This window comes from Vanessa cardui, chromosome 16 (genome assembly GCF_905220365.1).
Source record: "Vanessa cardui chromosome 16, ilVanCard2.1, whole genome shotgun sequence".
Lineage (NCBI taxonomy): Eukaryota > Metazoa > Arthropoda > Insecta > Lepidoptera > Nymphalidae > Vanessa > Vanessa cardui.
This window is the reverse complement of record NC_061138.1, coordinates 8308070-8327784: the sequence shown is the minus strand read 5'-3', so window position 1 is coordinate 8327784 and position 19715 is coordinate 8308070. Positions and strand designations below refer to the sequence as shown.

The 19715-nt window shown below is 37.8% G+C and overlaps 2 protein-coding genes and 1 long non-coding RNA gene across 4 annotated transcripts; 1 reads left to right on the top strand and 2 right to left on the bottom strand.

The window, feature by feature from the left end:
* Positions 1 to 67: 67 nt before the first annotated feature.
* LOC124536537 (ribonucleases P/MRP protein subunit POP1) lies at positions 68 to 3733 on the bottom strand. Its single transcript, XM_047113103.1, has 5 exons — positions 2268 to 3733; positions 1827 to 2188; positions 862 to 1137; positions 190 to 504; positions 68 to 152 (listed from the first exon to the last, which is right to left on the bottom strand). Exons 1-4 carry the CDS (start codon positions 3682 to 3684, stop codon positions 205 to 207), a joined length of 2355 nt encoding a protein of 784 aa, XP_046969059.1. The 5' UTR covers positions 3685 to 3733; the 3' UTR covers positions 68 to 152; positions 190 to 204.
* A 2623-nt stretch (positions 3734 to 6356) lies between these two features.
* LOC124536433 lies at positions 6357 to 18300 on the bottom strand. 2 transcript variants are annotated; one of them, XR_006966871.1, is made up of 3 exons: positions 17565 to 18300; positions 14701 to 14785; positions 6357 to 7206 (listed from the first exon to the last, which is right to left on the bottom strand). It is a non-coding gene; the product is annotated as an uncharacterized LOC124536433 (long non-coding RNA). The 2 variants fall into 2 exon arrangements; XR_006966872.1 differs by having other exon boundaries at positions 18050 to 18296.
* LOC124536432 lies at positions 18029 to 19429 on the top strand. The gene is made up of 2 exons (XM_047112974.1): positions 18029 to 18132; positions 18203 to 19429. Exons 1-2 carry the CDS (start codon positions 18107 to 18109, stop codon positions 18588 to 18590), a joined length of 414 nt encoding a protein of 137 aa, XP_046968930.1. The 5' UTR covers positions 18029 to 18106; the 3' UTR covers positions 18591 to 19429.
* Positions 19430 to 19715: the final 286 nt, after the last annotated feature.

The window sequence follows — 19715 nt, the reverse complement described above, 5'->3', positions numbered from 1 at the left end:
GGCCTTAGGTTTATAGATCTAATAATTTTGACATTTGTGAGCTAAAATAAACAAGAATTTTGTAAAGAAATGTAATTTAATTTTGTTGACTTATACATTCTTTAATATTATGAAAAAAAAGTTTGATTGATCTTTCTATTGTGCTTGATTATTCGATATTATGATCCAGCACTCTGAATGTGTAAAGTAAAACCAACATAGAACTTAAGGTGATTTTACTATATGAATGTTAGCTAGCCTGTATTTTCTTGAAGTTGTGCATCTTACAAGAACTTTGTTTGAATAATTGTCATCAAGTTTCATGATTGCATTATAAGCTACATATCCAATTCCACAAATATTAGCTTCAGAAAAACTAAAAGCTCCTTGGCTCACATATCCCATGACTTCTCGAATACCCTTATTGCGTACGGATTCTACATTTGAAGGTAGCCACAGTTCCCTCATTGTTTTTACATACTCAGATGGTTCTGTTTTATTGAGTCTCTTAGTTTTTTGATTGATCTAAAAAATAAAATAAAAAGTTATAAAACTAACTGACTAAATAAGCAAATTTCATTTTAGCTTTCATTTTACACTAACTTAAGGTTTACAAACTAATCAAATCTACTTATTTTTAAAGTACAACCTATGAACGAAATTCTCTGACTTTTTACCAATTTTCATCAGTAATTTAAATTACCTTTATTTAAATTCTCTCATTTTAAAAACATGAAATGTTAACATATTAATGAATTATTAAAATATATGATTGTTTTAGTTTTTATACTAAGATTATTTAATAATTTCAAAATTATGAATTTCCTTGTTAGAATTTGGCGTGTATTTGAGATTCCCAAAATGACACAACAACCAACTTACTACAGTTTGCTTTTTTCTCAATTTTATACGCTTTCTTCTTCTCTGTTTAAGTAATTTCTGGCGTTCCATCCGTTTTTGTTTTCTTAATTTTGTATTAGGATCTTCATGATGGGGTTCCATTAATTCCTCACTTGCATTAATATCTTTTAAAAGTGGCAAGCAAATTGTTGAATATTTCGTTAAATTTCCTTTTCCCTGCATTTTTATATAAACAGGAACTAAACAAGCATCTGAATTATCAATTTTAGGTACCTTCTTTTTATTGTTTATGCAGTCCTGTAAAGAATTAAAAAAGGTGGCTTAATTAAATTAATGCTTTAACAAAACCTATCCACTGGATACTAACAGCAATATAAAACCTCTTTGTCTGACATATCAAATACTTATGTGGTTTATATACACTTTTTTTATAATTCATCAATTGTCTATACATATAATAAAATTGGTGTGTCTGTTTGTAATATTAAAATAGCCCTCCTTTACTAAATGCATATGTATTTATCTATACAGTTTCATATACCAAAATAACATTTTTTTCAATTTTTGTTGGTCTGTCTGTCTGTTGTTCCGGCTAATCTCTGGAATGGCTGGACGATTGTGACATGACTTTCACTGGCAGATAACTGATATAACAGGGAGTAACTTAGGCTACAATTTTTATTTTGTTAAATTCAAACACATACAAGGTCACGGGCACAGTTAGTAAAAAATATAATTGCGTATATAAACCATTAACCTTCTTACTGTGATTATCTAACTTATGTGTCTCCAATAAACTTTTAGATTTAAAATATATTTTTGCATGCTACAAATAATGATTAAATTATATTTTAATATATTTCTTCTGCCTGACATGCTATAATTTTTATTAATTGTGAGACAAATTATATATTATTATGTGTTTGGGGTTATTTTAAGTAAATTGCACACTACTGCAAATGCATGTTGTATAAAAAGTAAATCACCTGTAATGTATCTAATATTTTTTTATCACGAAGAACAAACATTTTGTCCTCAACATTGTTGCCCCAGTCTTTAAGTAATATCTTCCATGGGCAAATAAATGGATAGGGAACTGCAAGTTTCACAAAATTAACTCTTTTACTCGGTGGTCTCCTAAAATACTTTTCTTTCAATTCAGATTCAATTCTTATTTCTTCTAATCTTCCTGCTTCTGAGTCCGGTGGCAAATAGCACTGACCCATTTCAAAAGCCAAATTTTCCGTTTCCCTCAATCCACCTGACCTTGCTCCGAACATTATTAGAGTAAGCCAAAATGGTAGACCATACCCAGAAGGTATAATGATATCCCATCCACAGCCATAACCTAAAACCTTATATATATTTTAATTTACATTTCATGAAATAATAAATATGTAATGATTGTTAGTAACTAAATTACATACCAATTTTTTTGTGGTCTGAATTTTGTGATCCAGGTCTTTGTATCAAAATTATGGGTATACACTGTAGTGTTGGGTCATCTTCATTTATTTCTCCTGGGACCAAATGTGTTTTAGTTACATGTTCAATAAATTGTGCATTAGTAATTTTTTTATCTTTTATAATATCACACACAGATGTGTCCCACAATGGTGATGACGATAAGTAAGGAGGCACATTAATTAATGTTTCAGTGTCAATGCTTGTAATACAGCTGTTTTGAGCTTTAGTTCTCTTGGCTGGGCGACTCCATCGGGGGTCTTTTATAACTAAACCAAATATTAATCTTGGAGATAGTTGAGATGGTGAAGTCAAAGAACTAATCTGTTCCCAATATTCTTTTTTCTCTTTCAGTAATAAATTTACTTCTGTCTCCATTAGATGCTGAATCCAATTATTAGATTGAACATTTTCTATGTTATCTACACATTTCAGTGACTGAACCAATACTGCATGACTTTTGGGTCCTGTCAAGCGAATTCTATTAAAAATTCCAGCCATTGGTTTAATTATAACATCAGAGTATTTTGTTGATATTTTTCTACGTTTTGTGGCCAAATTATCTCCACTATCTATATTTAATAAGTCAGTACTTGATTTACTAACCAAGTCAGTTAACACATTCTCTACTATTTTGGCTTGAGAGGGATGCACAAATAACCACATCTCCTTATAGCTAGTATCAGAAGATATCCATAAAAAATCTATTTGACCAATAAAATCATATGGATAACAATTAGGTTTATATAAATTTATGGTGCCTTCTCTATTGCCATTGATATACGCTTTTGCACAAACTCCAAGTCCACAACTGTTGTCTGTGATATTACTGAATAAGTCTCTAATTATGTCAACTGGCCCTTTTATTTGGATAGGAGTATAATATGATATGTCTTGCATTAAACAGTGAGCTGAGCTAGCCCGATAGCAGGCTCTGAACGCTTTATCACTTGGTCTGTAGGCTAAGTGATGTCCCCAGCGTTCTACCATATGAAACCTTTTAGCATGCCAGATATGTGTTTCTAACCAAATATTTCTTCTTTGCCGCCTGTTATATTCTTCTAACAAATTTGTTTTCCTTCTTCTATGTTTTCGAGAAGGCTTTCGCTTTTGTTGTGGAGATATTCCACTCTTTTTAAGTTGTTCTAATTGACTCTCTCTTAATCGTCTAGGTAAACGTTTGCAATTGTGGCTCATCACCCTTCGGCGCATGTGTACAGGTAAACTTTGAAATATGAGCTTCGTTTTACTTGGTCGTAGTATGCTTTCAGTCATAGCAGCTATTTCTACACTCCTAGAAGCAGCAAATTTTAAACTATTTGCCGAATGTGGCAAAGTTTCGGAACCACCAAGGGCAGCATCAAATTCACCGGACTCCATGTTGCTTCAGAATAATTTTTTAAACGTTTTTATTAACAAAATATTACAGAACACCTTTTTATATCTTTTGCTTAGAGGTTTACTTAAATCTTAGAAGCATTTTATAACCTCAAATTGTTAAGATAAACTGTCAAGTAGACAGTTGAAAACGTCAGATCACAGATGTCAAACGCGATCGGATATTTTACAGACTATATTCTCGAAGAAATAATCGATTTTTTTTTATTACTTTTCAATCGTTAATTTTTTATTATAATTCAATTTAATTTATAAGGAAACTCTCTTTTTTGCACGGGTCCGATTTTTTTAAAAACTTAAATAATATGATATAAATATATTTTATACTCTCATAGTAAGAAAGAATGGAGCTTTCCATCAGTATTAGTTTGAGAGTCCCTACATACAAAAAAATGCCTTAATCAAATATTAGTTCCCGAGTCAATCATGATTTCGTACTTATAATCAGAGCCGGATTTAAAGAGCTGAAGGCCGAACAACAGAGAGTAAAGATTCAATTAATTTTTTTTACAAATTAATTTGAAAATTTTTACTCAATGATTTATTTACTCTTTATATTTACTAATTTCTTATATTGACCTTAAAAAATATAATACATTGATTTTTTCATAGATGCCTACACTTCTTCGACTTCGGCTATCTAAGAAGCTTATGATGACATGAATCTTGATGTCTCTATATTTATTGTAATTGCCTGGGTGGTGTAGTGGTGAGATTATAAAAATCAACTTTTTTTTAATTTCTCAGAGGCAATAAATTTGGTAGTTTTTATTGTATTAATAGTAAAAGTGTACTAAGCATCCACTTTCAACCACCTGCCTGCCCACCTTAATTAGGATCACTGTGAGCACATTTATATAGTCCTCACATATTAATCACCGTATAAAAAAACATGAGTAACTGGAGTTTCTACTCGTCAATATGTTCATCTGTTTCCTGAATGTTTTCTTAACCAATAATGACTTAATAAATGCGTTGATAATCGTTTCTCGTTAAGAATAACGCATTTGTAGGCTATGTGATATCATATTTAGTCTATCTTATATATTACATGCATAATACCTACGCACGCAAAGAACGAATATGAAAATTTAAAAAGATATGAAATGCCTGGTTTCATTTATAAGATTTCGAAAATGTTTCAAACCATTTGTTTTAATTACTTATAATTCTTACAAAAAAAAGAAAATACTTAAATAATTTTATATCTTGTATTATACCCAGTGTCATAACTTTCGTATATGGGCTGTAATTTTTTTAAGTTAAAGTATGTCATAATAGTACTTTTTAGTAAATAGTCCCCGAATTCTTGTTACGATAAAAGCATAAACATATATTACAGAGCGATTAGATCGTAATTCAATTAACAAGCAAGTTGATATTAGTCCAGATTTCATTGCAAAGTTTTTGAATGCATATTTGTCATTTACATGTTTATCTAAACATCAAATTAAATGATATAAGTAGGCTGTTTTATAAAGGTGTCTACAAAAAACGTTTAGTGCATATGCTAATGTTTGACTTGAAGATAAAAAAATCTATAACAATTAGGTAAAATACTAATAATAAATACATGAAGCAAGGTGTGTAATTTATATTAAATGTGTCAGTATTTAAAAAAATAAAAAGTTTACTTATTTATTCTTTCTGGCCCAGATGGTCCAGTGGTTAGAACGCGTGCATCTTAACCGATGATTGCAGGTTCCAATTCAGGCAAGCACGACTGAATATTTATGTGCTTAATTTATGTTTATAATTCAACTCATGCTCGGCGGTGAAGGAAAACATCGTGTGGAAACCGACATGTGTCTTAATTTCATAGAAATTCTGCCACATGTGTATTCCATCAACCCGCATTGGAACAGCGGGGTGGAATATGTTCCAAACCGTCTCCTCAAAGGGAGGCCTGAGCCCAGCAGTGGGAAATTTACAGGCTGTCGTTGTTGTTAGTAATCGAGTTGTGAAGGTAACAGAATAAAACCAGAAAGTATATGTCTGACACATATGTGAATGTGTAAAACATATTAGAAAATGATGATTTGATATGATATAAAATTGATGTATCTATTACTAGTTTTCGCCCGCGGTTTCGCTCGCGTTTTAGAGTTTTGGTTTTCACTTGTTAGACAAAAAACGTAGTGTTTGCTTCATACCAAATTTCATCAAATTCGTTTCAACGGCTTGGTCGTGAAAGAGCGACAGACAGACAGACAGTTACTTTCGCATTTATAATATTAATATAGATTGTTATCAGCTGAAGTTAGTTTAGAAAACTTTCGTGCATAAAATATACCTAACAATGTTAGGTTATAGAAAATAGACAATTACATGGAATTACCTAATTATTTTATATGGTGTCCATTTGAAGAAAAAGTGAGTTTAGAAATATTTTGATGATAAAGTCGTTTGTTCTTTTAATTCAGTTCATGAAAATTTGTTAGTGGAGTCAAAAGTCTTTCTAGAAAAAAAACATCCATATTCGGTATTTGCTCAATGAGATTTATTGATTTTGAGATCATTTTTTGTGGAGTTCCGTTGGGTAAGCTGTAAGAGATTTTTTATTAGTATATGTGCATCAGAAATACAAAAAAAAAACATGATAATTAAGTACAGATAAACAAATAATGAAATGAAATACAAAATACAAAACACATACAAAAAGTTAAATAAAAATTATCAACTCCAATAGGACCCTGCAAAAAATGAATGAATTAAATGAATAGACATCCTATAAAAACATTTTACGAGACAAATAATGTATAAAATAATATTTTTCATCGAAAATCATAAATTTTCAATATACGAAACAATGTCCTAACAGCTATAATACAGGAAACATTCATGTCATAGTAATCCATGGTAAATAAACAACATTTATCATTAAAATCGCGTTAAAAATACACATTAATCGAACTAATTGATCGTGCCCTCTGCAACGACAATTAGTTCAACTATTATGTATACGAGTGCATTTTAATGTATGAAACGTGTGAAGTCAAGTCCGGCGCACACAGCTCGATGTGATGTATTTCTTCAAGTGTCCGTGCTGCGTTGATTCCGTCGACAGAATTGAATCGATTTAGGAACAAAATCAGCTTTCACAATGATCTCAGAATATAGAACAATCTGTCAAACCATTATGAAAACCAGTTTCGTAAATCTTATTTTCTTCTCTATCTTCTGTATCTTCGTTTCTTGAGCTTCTTCGAGTATCTACGTCGTCTTCGCCTCTAGATTACCGTATTACATATATATAATTCGCTTAAGGTAAATTTATCACATAATAACATACAAATAAGGCAAATACAGTGTAGGATAAATGAATTCTAAACAGAGCTGTAACGCACAATAGAGTGGGTTATATGAATGGATTTGTCATCGCTCGATTGGGTGAAGTATGCGGCGGGAATGGGATGTGACGTGCGCCGGGACGCTCCAATTGTCCGCACGCCATATGACATCATGCGATGCTGACTCAGCCGCCACCTCGGCAGCCTCGCGCCGCTCTGCAACATTAAACAAACATACATTTTAACATGGTCCTAAGAATTTCGATCGAGTCATTATCGATAAGTAAATCCGAGCAACCGTCGTCTACTGAGCATATTCGCCGGTGTCGCTCTCTGATATAGAAGCAACGAAGGCGGCTCGCGCAGCAAAGCGAAGCAATGCGGGCTCACCCACACCACGAGCGGGTACTAATTAGGCGAGGCGTGGACTTCGGAGTGCGCCAGTGGTGACCACAAATGGTCCGAATAAGCGCTCCGTCCTTGTTGGGGCGGTTGCGCGGGAGTCGTGGCGCCGCTACAATTATTTTGCTAATTTATCGACGCCGATCGCTTGCGGTATTTTATTAATACGTCACCTGATGTCGTAGTAAATTGCGAACGCGCGAACGTGAATCTTTAACTAATTGACTGAGAAGCGAGACTGACTTATTGAATAGTAAATAGTAACATAAAATTAGTGTGAAATAAAAAATGCATCGATAATTGCATCAGCGGCACTAGAATCGTCGCAGTTGCAGGTGCGTGAAGCTACGGTGACGTCACGTCCGCAACACTCAATGGGCTCGCACTATGTGGGCCACACGTGTCACCGCCCCCCCCTCCCTCTCCCCTCCGATACCTCCGCACATACCATACCCGCACTCGCAAACACTGTTCTAATTGCTGACAACTATGGGAAATAGTGCAAATATGTTACTTTTTATCAAGAACTCGGTGTTTACACTTGTGATAATGACAACTGTACCGTTGGAACATTACAAGGACTCGTTTTAAATAATGATAACTATGAACCCGGACTATACGGCATTATAGTCAGCCATAAAGTAAGCAATTTAAATACGTATCTTATATCTTAAACGAAAACGCTCGCTCTTGTGTTATTACTTTAAATACAGTGTAATATTTTAATAATAAATTTGAGCTCAAGGGAAGCCTAACCTACTAAATTTTTAATTTAACAGAATTTTCAATTGATACTTTGATGAGTTTAAAAAAGTAGGCTGGGATATCATAGTCTTTATATTTACATTTAAAAATAAGTACAAGCAACTAGAAAACGTTACTAAGGAGACGTATAATGTATAAATGAAATGTAGTGGATGCGACGACGCGACAGCCGACAAGTATGTAGGGCGAGTGACGAGCAGACTATTGATAGTGCGGCGCGCACTTTCGCGCACTTACACCGCGTCTGCGATGCCGCTCCGCCGACCACCATAGTCCGGCGTGATGGTGACGGCGAGACTCGTGTCAAACTGTGCTTCCAATATGCATCATGCAAAATCATCTCGTCATCATTAATGCTTAATTTGAATACTAATTATTTATTACAAAGTCGTTATTATGTTCAGACTAAGTTCGTTATGTAATGATTGATGTATATATTTTGACTACTTACTCAAATTGCGTGATTAAATTTACTTAAGTTATTTGCCACAATTATCCTTAAGTGTCATTAGTAAACTATTATGACCCATTGCAAAAGAAGACTGCCCAGTTATAATTTAATTAATCAACGAATCAAATTAAAAAGAGCTATCCTAGACCTGGCCTGTAGTAAACAAAGAGTAGTACACTTATCGTGGAATGAATATCAGTCGTTATCGGCGAATATCATTAGCGAGCGCGGTCGACGCGGGCGGCCGGCATTACTGTAGGAATGTGGTATAGTAGAGGCGCGCTGGTGCGGCTGCAGGTTTAGAGATAGAGCGAGCATTCCGCGGCTGTAACGGTGAGTTATTTCGCGGAGCACACGGCGGCCGGCGTGAATGGCCGGGAGATGCAGCGCAGGCTGCAGCGCGCCCCGTCCCGCGCGCGCCGCATTCCTGCGAGCCGCGAGCTGCGCGCCGCTCGCCGCTTGCGCAACCTCCGCCGCCACATTCCATTCATAGCGGCGCACGACTCTACAAACTGCGAGTTCGTTCCGCGACTGCGACCGCTGCCTTCGGCGACCCTGTCGCCGACGGTTGCTTCTCCTGCCGGCCACCGATCTCATCTTCTCAGAAAGGCTAAGCGTAAGCAAGTACTGTTTTTGAAATTTTAGAACGTTACGCCACATTTCTTGATAAAGTTCACGACGGCCGACCGCCGTGAATTCCGCCGGACATTGACCCGCTCGCCGCGGCTTTCTCCAACTCGCTGTTTGCTATTGGAACGAATCTATTAATTGGAGAAACTTAGTTCACACATGAGCGTGGAAAGTAGACCGAGTAAGCTTTGCCACAAAATCTTAGTCCAACGAAGCTGTAGCTGCATCGGTATATCGCCAAATCAAATCGATTAAGAAAAGGAACTCTATGAATAAACTAACTGCATATATGATGTAAACACCTTCGGTGATGACATTGGAGATTGTATACTTGATAGTAAATCTTCTGTGAGAATCAACTGATGTCATAACTTTGATAAAGCTTACGGCACTATGCTTAACAATAACATGTTTGCTTTGTAATAGATATAAAAATATCGTATGTGAATTCACATGGGAAATCCCGAATAAATATAAGTATGTAGGTAGGCATTCATATCGTTTCAAGAAAGATACTATCAAGTGAGTAATTAGCTAATGGCTATCGCGATTGCTTAGGGTAGAAGAACGAGTGCAGTGCGCAGGCTTCGACGTCGAGCGCAATGCTCACCTAAACGCTGGAGGCTGAAATCGTCCCCCTCTGTTTGTCGGTGAAATGTCACCAAACAGCATTCCGAAATATTTGAAACGACCTTTATGGCGCGAAAGAAAGTGTGAGGGGTGAGGGGAGCGGGCCTGCGCGACCGTGGGACAGCGGCGCGCGCGCCAGTCGCACGGCGCTCCCCGCCCGCGCCGCGCCGCCTCCCGCATTCCAGCGCGCCTCCCTCCGAATTTATTCAGCCGCGAACCAACCGCTTCGCGCCGAATCGCCGCAGCTCCTCTGCTACTCCAAAGCCGACGTTGGCCTCATGCTTACAACCGCGTGTCCTACAACTTATCTAATATATCTATATATTAGAGTAATGCTAATATTGATTTTCAGTATACTCGTAAGTTACTAAAATATGCAGACACGTTTAATGAACCGTTCTGGATACATGCGAGTTGAAGAGAGTTGTATACCGAAATATATTTTTATATAATACACGTATTAAGGAATTTATTATGGATCCCAAACATGTCTCATTTCTAATCAGCCAGCTGAAGCCAGCCTATTCCAGTCTTTTGTTTTACTACAAGACCCGAGCTTTTTTACATCCTATGCGTCATTTCTTTCAAATACAGATATCTAATGTGAAGGCGACTTTTTTTATTTTATCCGAAGAATTTTCTAAAATTTACTAAAACATTTTACAATTGAATAGAGTCGTTTATTGTAATTGTAATTTCCAATAATAATCAAATAGAGTTAGATAGGTTCTGACATGAGTGTGCATGTCTCATTATTTTGGGACATGTGTAACATAGAGTTGGAGGTAATTGGCATTTATCAGCTGTGAGTTGGCAGCCGGCAGGTATCGAGTCGGAGTAGTGCCGGTGCGTGCAGCTCGAGCGACGAGGGCGGCCGGGAGCGCGGCGAGCGCGGAGGCGGCGCGTCGCAAATAGCCCGTGACGCGGCGCGGCGGGCGCTGCACTTTCGCGCGGTCATGTGCCCGGCGCCGTAGCCAGACGCTCGTAATCGGTCCTCTATTTAAAAACGTCGTCGGCGACGCCGCGCGCCGCTCGCCGGCCGCGGCGGGGAATGTGCGGCGACAATGCACGCGCGTCAACGACCGCGCGCAGCGGAAGCGGCACACTTCCAGCCCGGAAACTTGCGCTCGCGCCTTAAGGGACCGACGAGCTATTTATAATCGGTGCAGGGTGCGGATGCGCTCATCAACAGCTGTTATGCAATGCGCTCGCTTCAGACTCAGTCTTTAGACTACGGATCAGCTCGACTTTTAAATCGAAACTACAAAAGTATAACTGTCGGATCTATTATGCAAAATTAGATCCAATTTAAATAGTACAATAGAAAAAGCTACAATTGCTATTGCCGAGTTATCTGAGGCAAGAAACCGAGACTCTGCTCAGACGTAGAAATCGCGTGCGATGACGCGAGACGAACGCTGACGTCAAATTGCCCTTCACCGCGTAACGCAAGAGAATTGATAACTGTTATTTTTATAATAACTCCCATTAATGTTTGCCGTTTAAAATTTTCAATGCGTTACACAATTTCTTGGTCTGGACGCAGAATGATCACCGGAGTGATGAAATTGCTTTAATTTGGCTTTATACACAGTTTTACGAAGCCAAAATTAAAAATGTCGTATAAGTTTCGGCAGGCTTTAATTTGTAAATATTTAATGAGATGATGGCTCAATTCTTTTTTCGGCGAGTAGTAATTCTGTCCGTTCGTTCCGGTGCCGCACATTCTCATAGCCGAGCGCGCAACCCGTAAGGAAAGCGCAAGGGCCCACCGGAGATAAGGTCTATAAATGTTCACCTCCATGACTCATAATTAATAAGAGATTTGCCGCGATACTAGAACAATTAACTAAACGCATGTGTGCACACTACTCATTATATATTTAGAAAAAATGTTTACAACGAAGCGATTTTTCAATTGTCAAATTTATTGAAAAAAATTGAAGTTATTTTGTTAGTTTTATTCAATAAAATCAATCCAGAATCAATGTAAATTCCTTTCGAAATTTGTTCGCATTGACAACTTTTGATTGTGATTCTTAATGGAGAAATAAAAAAAATAAGTAAAATGTTGAAAGATGAGTGCTAATGTCACTTCAATATGTAGAAGGCGGCGTGTTCAAGCGACACGAGTTCGTCCAAGCTAATAGCTCCTACGTGCCCATAGCGCGCGTCCCGCATATTAATGCATGTAATTAAGGCGCGCTTTTACATTTAAAAATCATCACGACGCGACTGGACACTCCGAGTGTATATAGGTTGCTTTAGTTTATGGTCCTGGGATTTTAAGTTAGCGGAAATTCATCTTACGTGGTTCATTTTAAAATTTATGTCTAACAGAACAATATTTTTATTAGAAAATATTAAACATTTTTCGTTTTATTTTGTTTTATTTACCCATTTGATACTAAGGCTAGTTTTTAATGTTTCATATTTTTAGTGGTTGCTGTTAACTTACGTAAACACAACGAAGTGCTACGTAGGTGCTACGGTTTTGCTACGAAGCCTTCAGCGTAATTAATAATTGAGATAATGGATATTGATTAATATACCGTCATACTGTCTTAGTTTGTACATTTTAAAATTAAAATACTAGTTCACATTACATAAATTGAAAGAGCGAAATGAAACGGAAAAGCTAAAACGGACACGTGAGTATAAAAACAATATTACAGTATTTGACTTAAAACAAAAATGTCGTCCGACACGATACATATTCAAAGCACACTTTTTGCAGACAATTCACATTCCTGATTATTGCTACTGCGTTCGTGAATTTATTTACAAAGAAATGACATTCCAGCGGCGGATCGTATATCCGAAAGAGTATCGTTTACAAAAATAATACTTAAGTACGTTCCCAAACCGTTACGAGTATTTCAGGAAATATTAATCTCTAGCACGTAACCCGCGCGTTCAATTGAAACAACTTTGTCTATTACCTAGAACTATATACGTACATATAAATTTATTGTATTGCTCAGATAAACAATATATTTAAAGATTTTTTATGATATTTAAAGGTTATTTAATAGTCATTAAAATAGTCGGCAAGTGCAATGCAATACGACGATGAAATTGAAATCTGCCGATGTGAATCGTTTTATTGTGCCGTACGTTCAATCCGATGTAAACATTGTGTCGCAAAGGAGTATAAATTGTGCGCGAATATATTTAAGCGTAGACGACTAGACGTAGATGGCGAAGCGGAGCGCGCGGGTGGCGTGTGACATCGATTTAGTTTTCAGGGCAGCAGTCGTCTCGACGGTCGGCGGAGGCCGTTCAGCGTCGCGTCTAGGACCTAGATTCCGTGTATTGTTTTAGTATATCGACGGTCCGTGTCGCGGTGGCGCCAAGGCGCGGCGCACACGGCATGTTTTATTCAAGCGCGGGCCGCGACCCGCGCCGCCCCCTGAATTTTGTTAGCCTTGTCTCGTCCCGCGCGCCGCCGACGCCGACGCCTCTAATTACATACTAACATGACCAACTTTACCGAGTCACGATTATTTTGATTTTTGTCAACGGTTTAATCATTAAGTAGTAAAACCGACTACCGTCAATTGTTATCGAATCTGAGCAAGTACTTCGATTTGTTACTACGAATATACACACAAGTACTTACGCGTTACATTGGGATAGCGAGTAATTAACAAGTGCCCTTCGAGAATAACAGTTTGTTGTTTTATATTGGTAATTTTAATCATTAGCAGCTACGGTGCTTCAAATACTTATAATTGATATCCAAGGGATGAGATTGCTGATATCAGTGGTGGGTTCGGATGTCACAGAATAGTCTATTGTGTGCGCGACGCCGCTCTGCCCCGCACGCCCCGCCCCCGCGGTCTGTTGCCGCAAGCGTACCGGGTAAAGGGGTCAAGGTTTCGTTGGCGCCTACCTGACGTCCAGAGTTTATTATAATTATATCATAATAATATCACTTTATTGAATACTGAAAATTTGAAAGCTTATCTATATGGGACCGCTAATCTCAAAGAACGAACAACGGCATACGTTAAATGACTAAAGATTTCATACTAATTTATAAAAAAAATATAGGACGATAAAATTCTATTATAAATAAAATGGTATGTAGGTACATAAAACGCGCTCATCAAATGAGATGTGAGGCCCGGTTTAGGAGTGAAGGTTAATGACCGATAAGGTTTGAGTTACGCCGATTTCCCATTTCACATTATCTCTCGGTACATGGGTTTAATTAATATATTTTTTGCCAGCATCAGAGAACACCGAAACGCAACAAATACAAAACGGCCGGCACTTATTGTACGTACTCGTTACTCATAACACGTAATGATGTACTTATAATGAAGGAGCTAAGGGTTTGGCTTACCAAGCGAAAGCTCAACAAAGTAACAAAATGTTTTGGCTGCGGGAGCGCCACAGAGCGCGAGGGCGCCACTATCGCGCGGACGTAAGGTGCTCCTTATCGCGCTATTGTTCGCGCCGACAGATTTATAACTTCCCTTTGGCCCCAATAAGGGCCCGTGACCTCAGCACCTTCCACTCTACTCCTCGACGGAAATATTTCGACACGTGTGTACTATTCACCTTAATATCATGTAAATAAAATCGCTCGCTAAACGTATTAATTTCACTATAAAAATTATGAATTCATGTTTATTTCTAATTATACTGAACAAAATTACGCAATTTAATCTACTCTATGAACATAACACATACAATATATAGTAATCATCTAATCTAAAATGTACAATTTTATTCTTTATCATTAAATTGCGAAAATATTTTTTATTCGAAATAGCCAAAATGACATTTTGTAGAAATAATTAATAATTTGCAAATACATACCCGAATTGCCACCTCCGCTGCTTAAGCTTCTTCTCTTGAAATAATTTGATTACTTTTCATTCGACAGGAAAATAGTTCTCAGCTCCTGAAAAAAACCGAAAGTTTAAATTAATGTACGAATATTTTATAACTATATATTATAACATATTTTATAAAGTAAAACGTATTTAGATAAAATCAAGAATTATTTGAAACATAAAAACTATGAAAGTTCTATTTAATTATAGAGAAATTACACCATAGACCACAAATGTAATCAATTATTGAATTATCCGTTAATCGCAGTGACATCTATAAATCGGAATCAGTTGCATCGTTTCAATAAATTGTCGACATCGTGAAATATCCGTGGCGTTTTTACAGAAGCTCTTATCAGTGTTACTCGTAATGGAAATAAGGCTAACGTCAGTTTCCCAGCGCCTCGAGCAGACGGTGGGAAATGCCGCGACACGTTCACTGTGAGAAAATAACATATTTAGGCAATTATCAATTTTTCGTGCTAATTTGCTTGAACGTTTGCTTAATATTTATAGCGCTTTATAAGGACATGAATGTTATTTAATTGTGTGAAACTTTTGTCAAGAAAGTATTCAACGGACATTTGTCAATATTTGATTCAATTAAAAATAGCAATTAATATTTATTAATATATATTAGGTATACAGATATTTTGATAAAAGACGCATTACACACAGGGTCATGTATACAATTATAATAATATATATTTTTAATAGAATGGGATCTTCGAAATTTTGCTTAGTTTAATTTAAAATATTTGTATGCGATAGTACATAGTATATTGGGTATTGTGTTGCGCCAATAAGAAAAAAATATATGTTATTATTTTTATGAGCGAAGTAACAAGTGGTAGTCAGAAAATGTTTATTGACTTTTGTCGCTGAAGTGAGCCCGTATATATGTAAGTTATTTCGCGAAGCAATTAGCAAAAGTTTCCGGTCGTATCTATGATTGCTGCGTGACGTCACGAGCCAAAGACAGGCGATGACATGTAGATGCAATGGAATGTGGCGCGGGCACGCTGCTCGCGTAACGGTCCGTCGCGACTCGCGAGACCTCTGACGTACGTTCCCATGCTCGGCCGCGGTGCCGATCTCTCTTCTCAGATAAGCCCGACTCTTATACGAAACCCAATAAGCCATTTCCTTGAAGCTCTCACAAGAATACCGCTCCCGTCAAAAAAATGACCAACACCAAACAAAAAAGCCCGTGAATAAGGCGGGAGCGCAAAATAAGAATGGCCCTGATTCTGGGAAGGCTCGGCGCCGATGCAGGCTTTACAACCTTTATAATGATCGCTTTTTGTGGCGCGACCCTTATTGGCTTATCGTGGGGCTGAGAACTGGCGCAGCGAGACGTGCGAAGCGGCTTCTTCCCGCCGCCTCACCTTCCCTATACACCGAGACGTGCCCAGTGCGATTCGCCCAGCGCCGTGCTCGACGGAAATCAGCAATCACAAGTTTTAAAGTGCGGATTATGCGTGGACGGAAGCGTCGCGCCACCCGACTTGAATACGATCATGAATGACGAAACGGTCGCGTTCTATACTCGTATGTACATAACTGCGGACATAATAATGACTGACCAATTTAGTAATGTGACATTTGCATATCGCACTCGGAATCGACCTACACGCAAATTTGGCTATCACGTTCCTTTTGTATAGGAGCAATTGTGGGAGCGCGCTCGCAGCGCGGCCGGTGTAGGTACGTCCCTTCGGTGGGAAGTGCCGCAAAGGAAATGCTTATGAAATGTGCGCCTACGCCGCGCACTGCAACGGAAGCGGAGGCGCACTGCTCATGATTCGGCGACTGTAGGCGTCGCACCGAATGTCCCAAATTCGAGTGTCGGTTAGGCATGAATGAGTCGGAGAGCGGGTGAGGCGATACTACTTATCAGAAGCAAAGGTTAGTGAGCGAAGGGCGCGCATGGCGGCGAGCACTACGTCAGCGTGAGATGCTGCGGGCTGAGTCACTACTGCGGCCAGTGGGCACACGTGTCGCTGACGTCGCACCTGAATCATCCTCACACTACTTTTTTAAAGGGATATTATATTTTCATATTCACGCAAATTAATTCGAAAAAATATTTATACAATGTAAACAACAATAATAAAGAAACATTAGAAAATGTTAAATAACTATAACGTATTTAATTTTTTTATAATTATATGCCTATATTTATTGTCTGATATATTAAATTATTTTTATAACTGAGTGTGATTATTTAACAAAAACATAAATTATAAAATATAATAAGTCTTAGATATCAATAATTACGATTATAACTTTTTTTATATATATAATAAGAAAACATGATATATAAGTATTTGAGTTTTTACATAAGGCGCCGAGGAATGTATTGTAGTTAACGGTGTACGGGTGTAAACGAATACGGTGCGGATTACAACCGGAGGGTAATGAACAGGCGGGGGTGAGAAGCGAGAAGTGGAGCATGCGCGGGCGCAGCGCGAGGGACGCTAGAACCAGACGTCACGCTCCGCTAGTGACGTATGTCCTGTCGATAACGCGGTCGCCGCTACTACATCTCATTGTTTCAATTTATTACTTGCGTACGAGAGAGATTGCTATCACTTCGATCGACACTTATCGTTCATTTCGTGTGTCATCATTTTTTTGCTTAGTATGAGATTGTTTTATAATGCATTTTGTTTCTACCCTCATTTGTTTTTAAAAAAACACTCGATTTTTTTTTAATTCAATTCAATTAATTTTTTTTTTTCGAAAGAATGAATAAAAATAAATTTGAAATTTGAAAGTAGATCGAAGTGGCAGCGACAAATAATTAAGAATTGAAAAATGAATAGAAATAAATTCTAATCTTACGCTACTGTATGTAAAATTCCATCATCAACGACTGATAATCACAATATAAATTCACTTTGCACACATTATTCACAGTTAACGTATATCGTCCAGCGATTGAAATGACACTTGTTTTCAGCACTTCGCACGAAGTCCGGCCTCAAGTAGCGGTGTTCACTAAACAACGCGATAATACAAAAAGAAGTCAGAGGTTACGATGTTATCGATGGAGACATGAATATTCGAAGACGCGAGGGTCACGAGTGAGCGGTCGGCGTAGCATCGCCCCGCGGCGTGAATGGAACGACCGACATTTTATGAATCGAAAGCCGTCGCTCATTGACCTGAGCACTTGAGCGGCGAGTGAGCCGGGAGCGAGCGCCGTCGGTGCCGCCGCGCAGCTCCGCAGGCCCGAGATCCGCGGCCGCCGGTTCCGGCGTTCGCGCTGACGGAAGTGACGTTCCCACCGAACATGGCGGCGCGCGCGCAGGAAGTGCGCAGCTTACCTATCGGGACGTCTCCGTCGGCGGCCTCCTTGCGTTGAACGGAACGCACGGACCCGCATGCGCCGATTCCGATATCCGCAAAAGTGCGCGCGATCACTAACTTACGAATAAATTATTCGCGCCGTTATCTAAAAATATTCGTTTGCGACGCAGAGCGGTCGGAGGCCGCGGGGCGAGCCGACGCGGAATCGCACACACGAACTGCTTCCCCGCCGCGGGGAGACTGATGAGGGCAGGCCGCGCCGGCGCCGGCGGAGGCTCCGACGCACGCGCACACCACCTGCCGTCCCTTTCGGCGGGAATGCGAGTCGAGCAGAGCGAGCGGGACCGCGACACTTCATTATCACAGTGTCGACTCGTGAACACCAATAGACCGAGGAGTAGGGACAAAATATTCGACCTTCACTTTACGTACACGCACACGAGCGCGCCGCGGTCTCGACGAGACGCACACACGCGCACGAGCCTCGCGAATTGCTTGCTCGTCGCAGCGCGCCGTCGCACCGCTGTGCTACTTTTGACAATTTTTCCAGAAAACTGACATGCAGCGCTGCCGTGGACGAGGCGCGGCTGCGCCACGTGGCTCTACCATGAGGGATACTGCTCCAGATTTAACATTTATTTAAACCTAAGACTGAATTACTATAAAACACGTAAATTATATTTTCGCCAAATATAATCTTTTATATGATTCTCCATATTCTTCCTAGTTACAATTAAGTTTACAGTTATAAGTATATTACTCTTTAAGCTTATGGTACAACATATTTTTTATCAACCAATTAAATTTTTATTGGTATCTAATTTTAGACTTAATTATAAAAAAAAATAATTAAAATGTTACAAAAAAAAGCAAATATACGATCAAAACGTTTAAAAAATATTCAACACAGACAAGAATAATTAAAACCTTAAAAGGATATTTTATAAAAATGGCTAAGTCTTGTGAGAACTACCCACATCTGTGGGAAGTTACTATGTAGGCACAAAATCTCTCGCGTGGACTCAAAACAATATCTGCCTATCCAAATCGAGCGAGTGCTGGCTAATAAATAAAATACAAAGCACAAAAATATTTTAAATTAATATATTTTATACTACAGAAAAGTGAATGGAATTTTTTTAATCATATTTTGAAACTACATCGCATCTACATTGCTTAGGATTTGTTACTTTCTTCTGTTCATAGGAACTTTATAGCACATGTTATTTCATCTTAAAGTAAATAATTATTTAATCAATATTAATAAAGAATTCGTTAGTTTGCGTCATATTTACTTTCCTTAAAATATTGTGTAAATATTTTAAGTAGGTACTTATTCTACCTACCTTCTGAGTTTTTTTTTGTTTTAATTTAAATGATTTCAAATAGAAATAAATTAAACGAAGTAATTAAAAGTAATTTTTAATTATTAAGTCGGTATATAAACCATTTTATAAAATGTTTTTTTTTAATGCTACAAAATATTACAATCAATTATTATAATTTTATTTTATTTTACTATAGTTGTATTATAACAATTAAAATAAATAGCGTTAAATTATTATTTCATATTAAAATGAACTGATGCTTTTAAGTAACTGGATTTTATTTTTTAAATCTTAATTTATTTTCATTATTTCATACTGGCAACAGTTACGTTAAAATTAGGTTCTAGAATAATGC

Excerpts from the sequence above, each read along its gene's own strand:
- LOC124536537 (XM_047113103.1), bottom strand. The coding sequence starts at position 3,684 with ATGGAGTCCGGTGAATTTGATGCTGCCCTTGGTGGTTCCGAAACTTTG. Across the intron at positions 2,189-2,267 it reads TTCAGACCACAAAAAAATTG|GTTATGGCTGTGGATGGGAT; the intron begins GTATGTAATTTA and ends ATAAGGTTTTAG. Across the intron at positions 505-861 it reads TGAGAAAAAAGCAAACTGTA|ATCAATCAAAAAACTAAGAG; the intron begins GTAAGTTGGTTG and ends TTTATTTTTTAG.
- LOC124536432 (XM_047112974.1), top strand. The coding sequence starts at position 18,107 with ATGCGCCGATTCCGATATCCGCAAAA. Across the intron at positions 18,133-18,202 it reads CGATTCCGATATCCGCAAAA|AGCGGTCGGAGGCCGCGGGG; the intron begins GTGCGCGCGATC and ends TTTGCGACGCAG.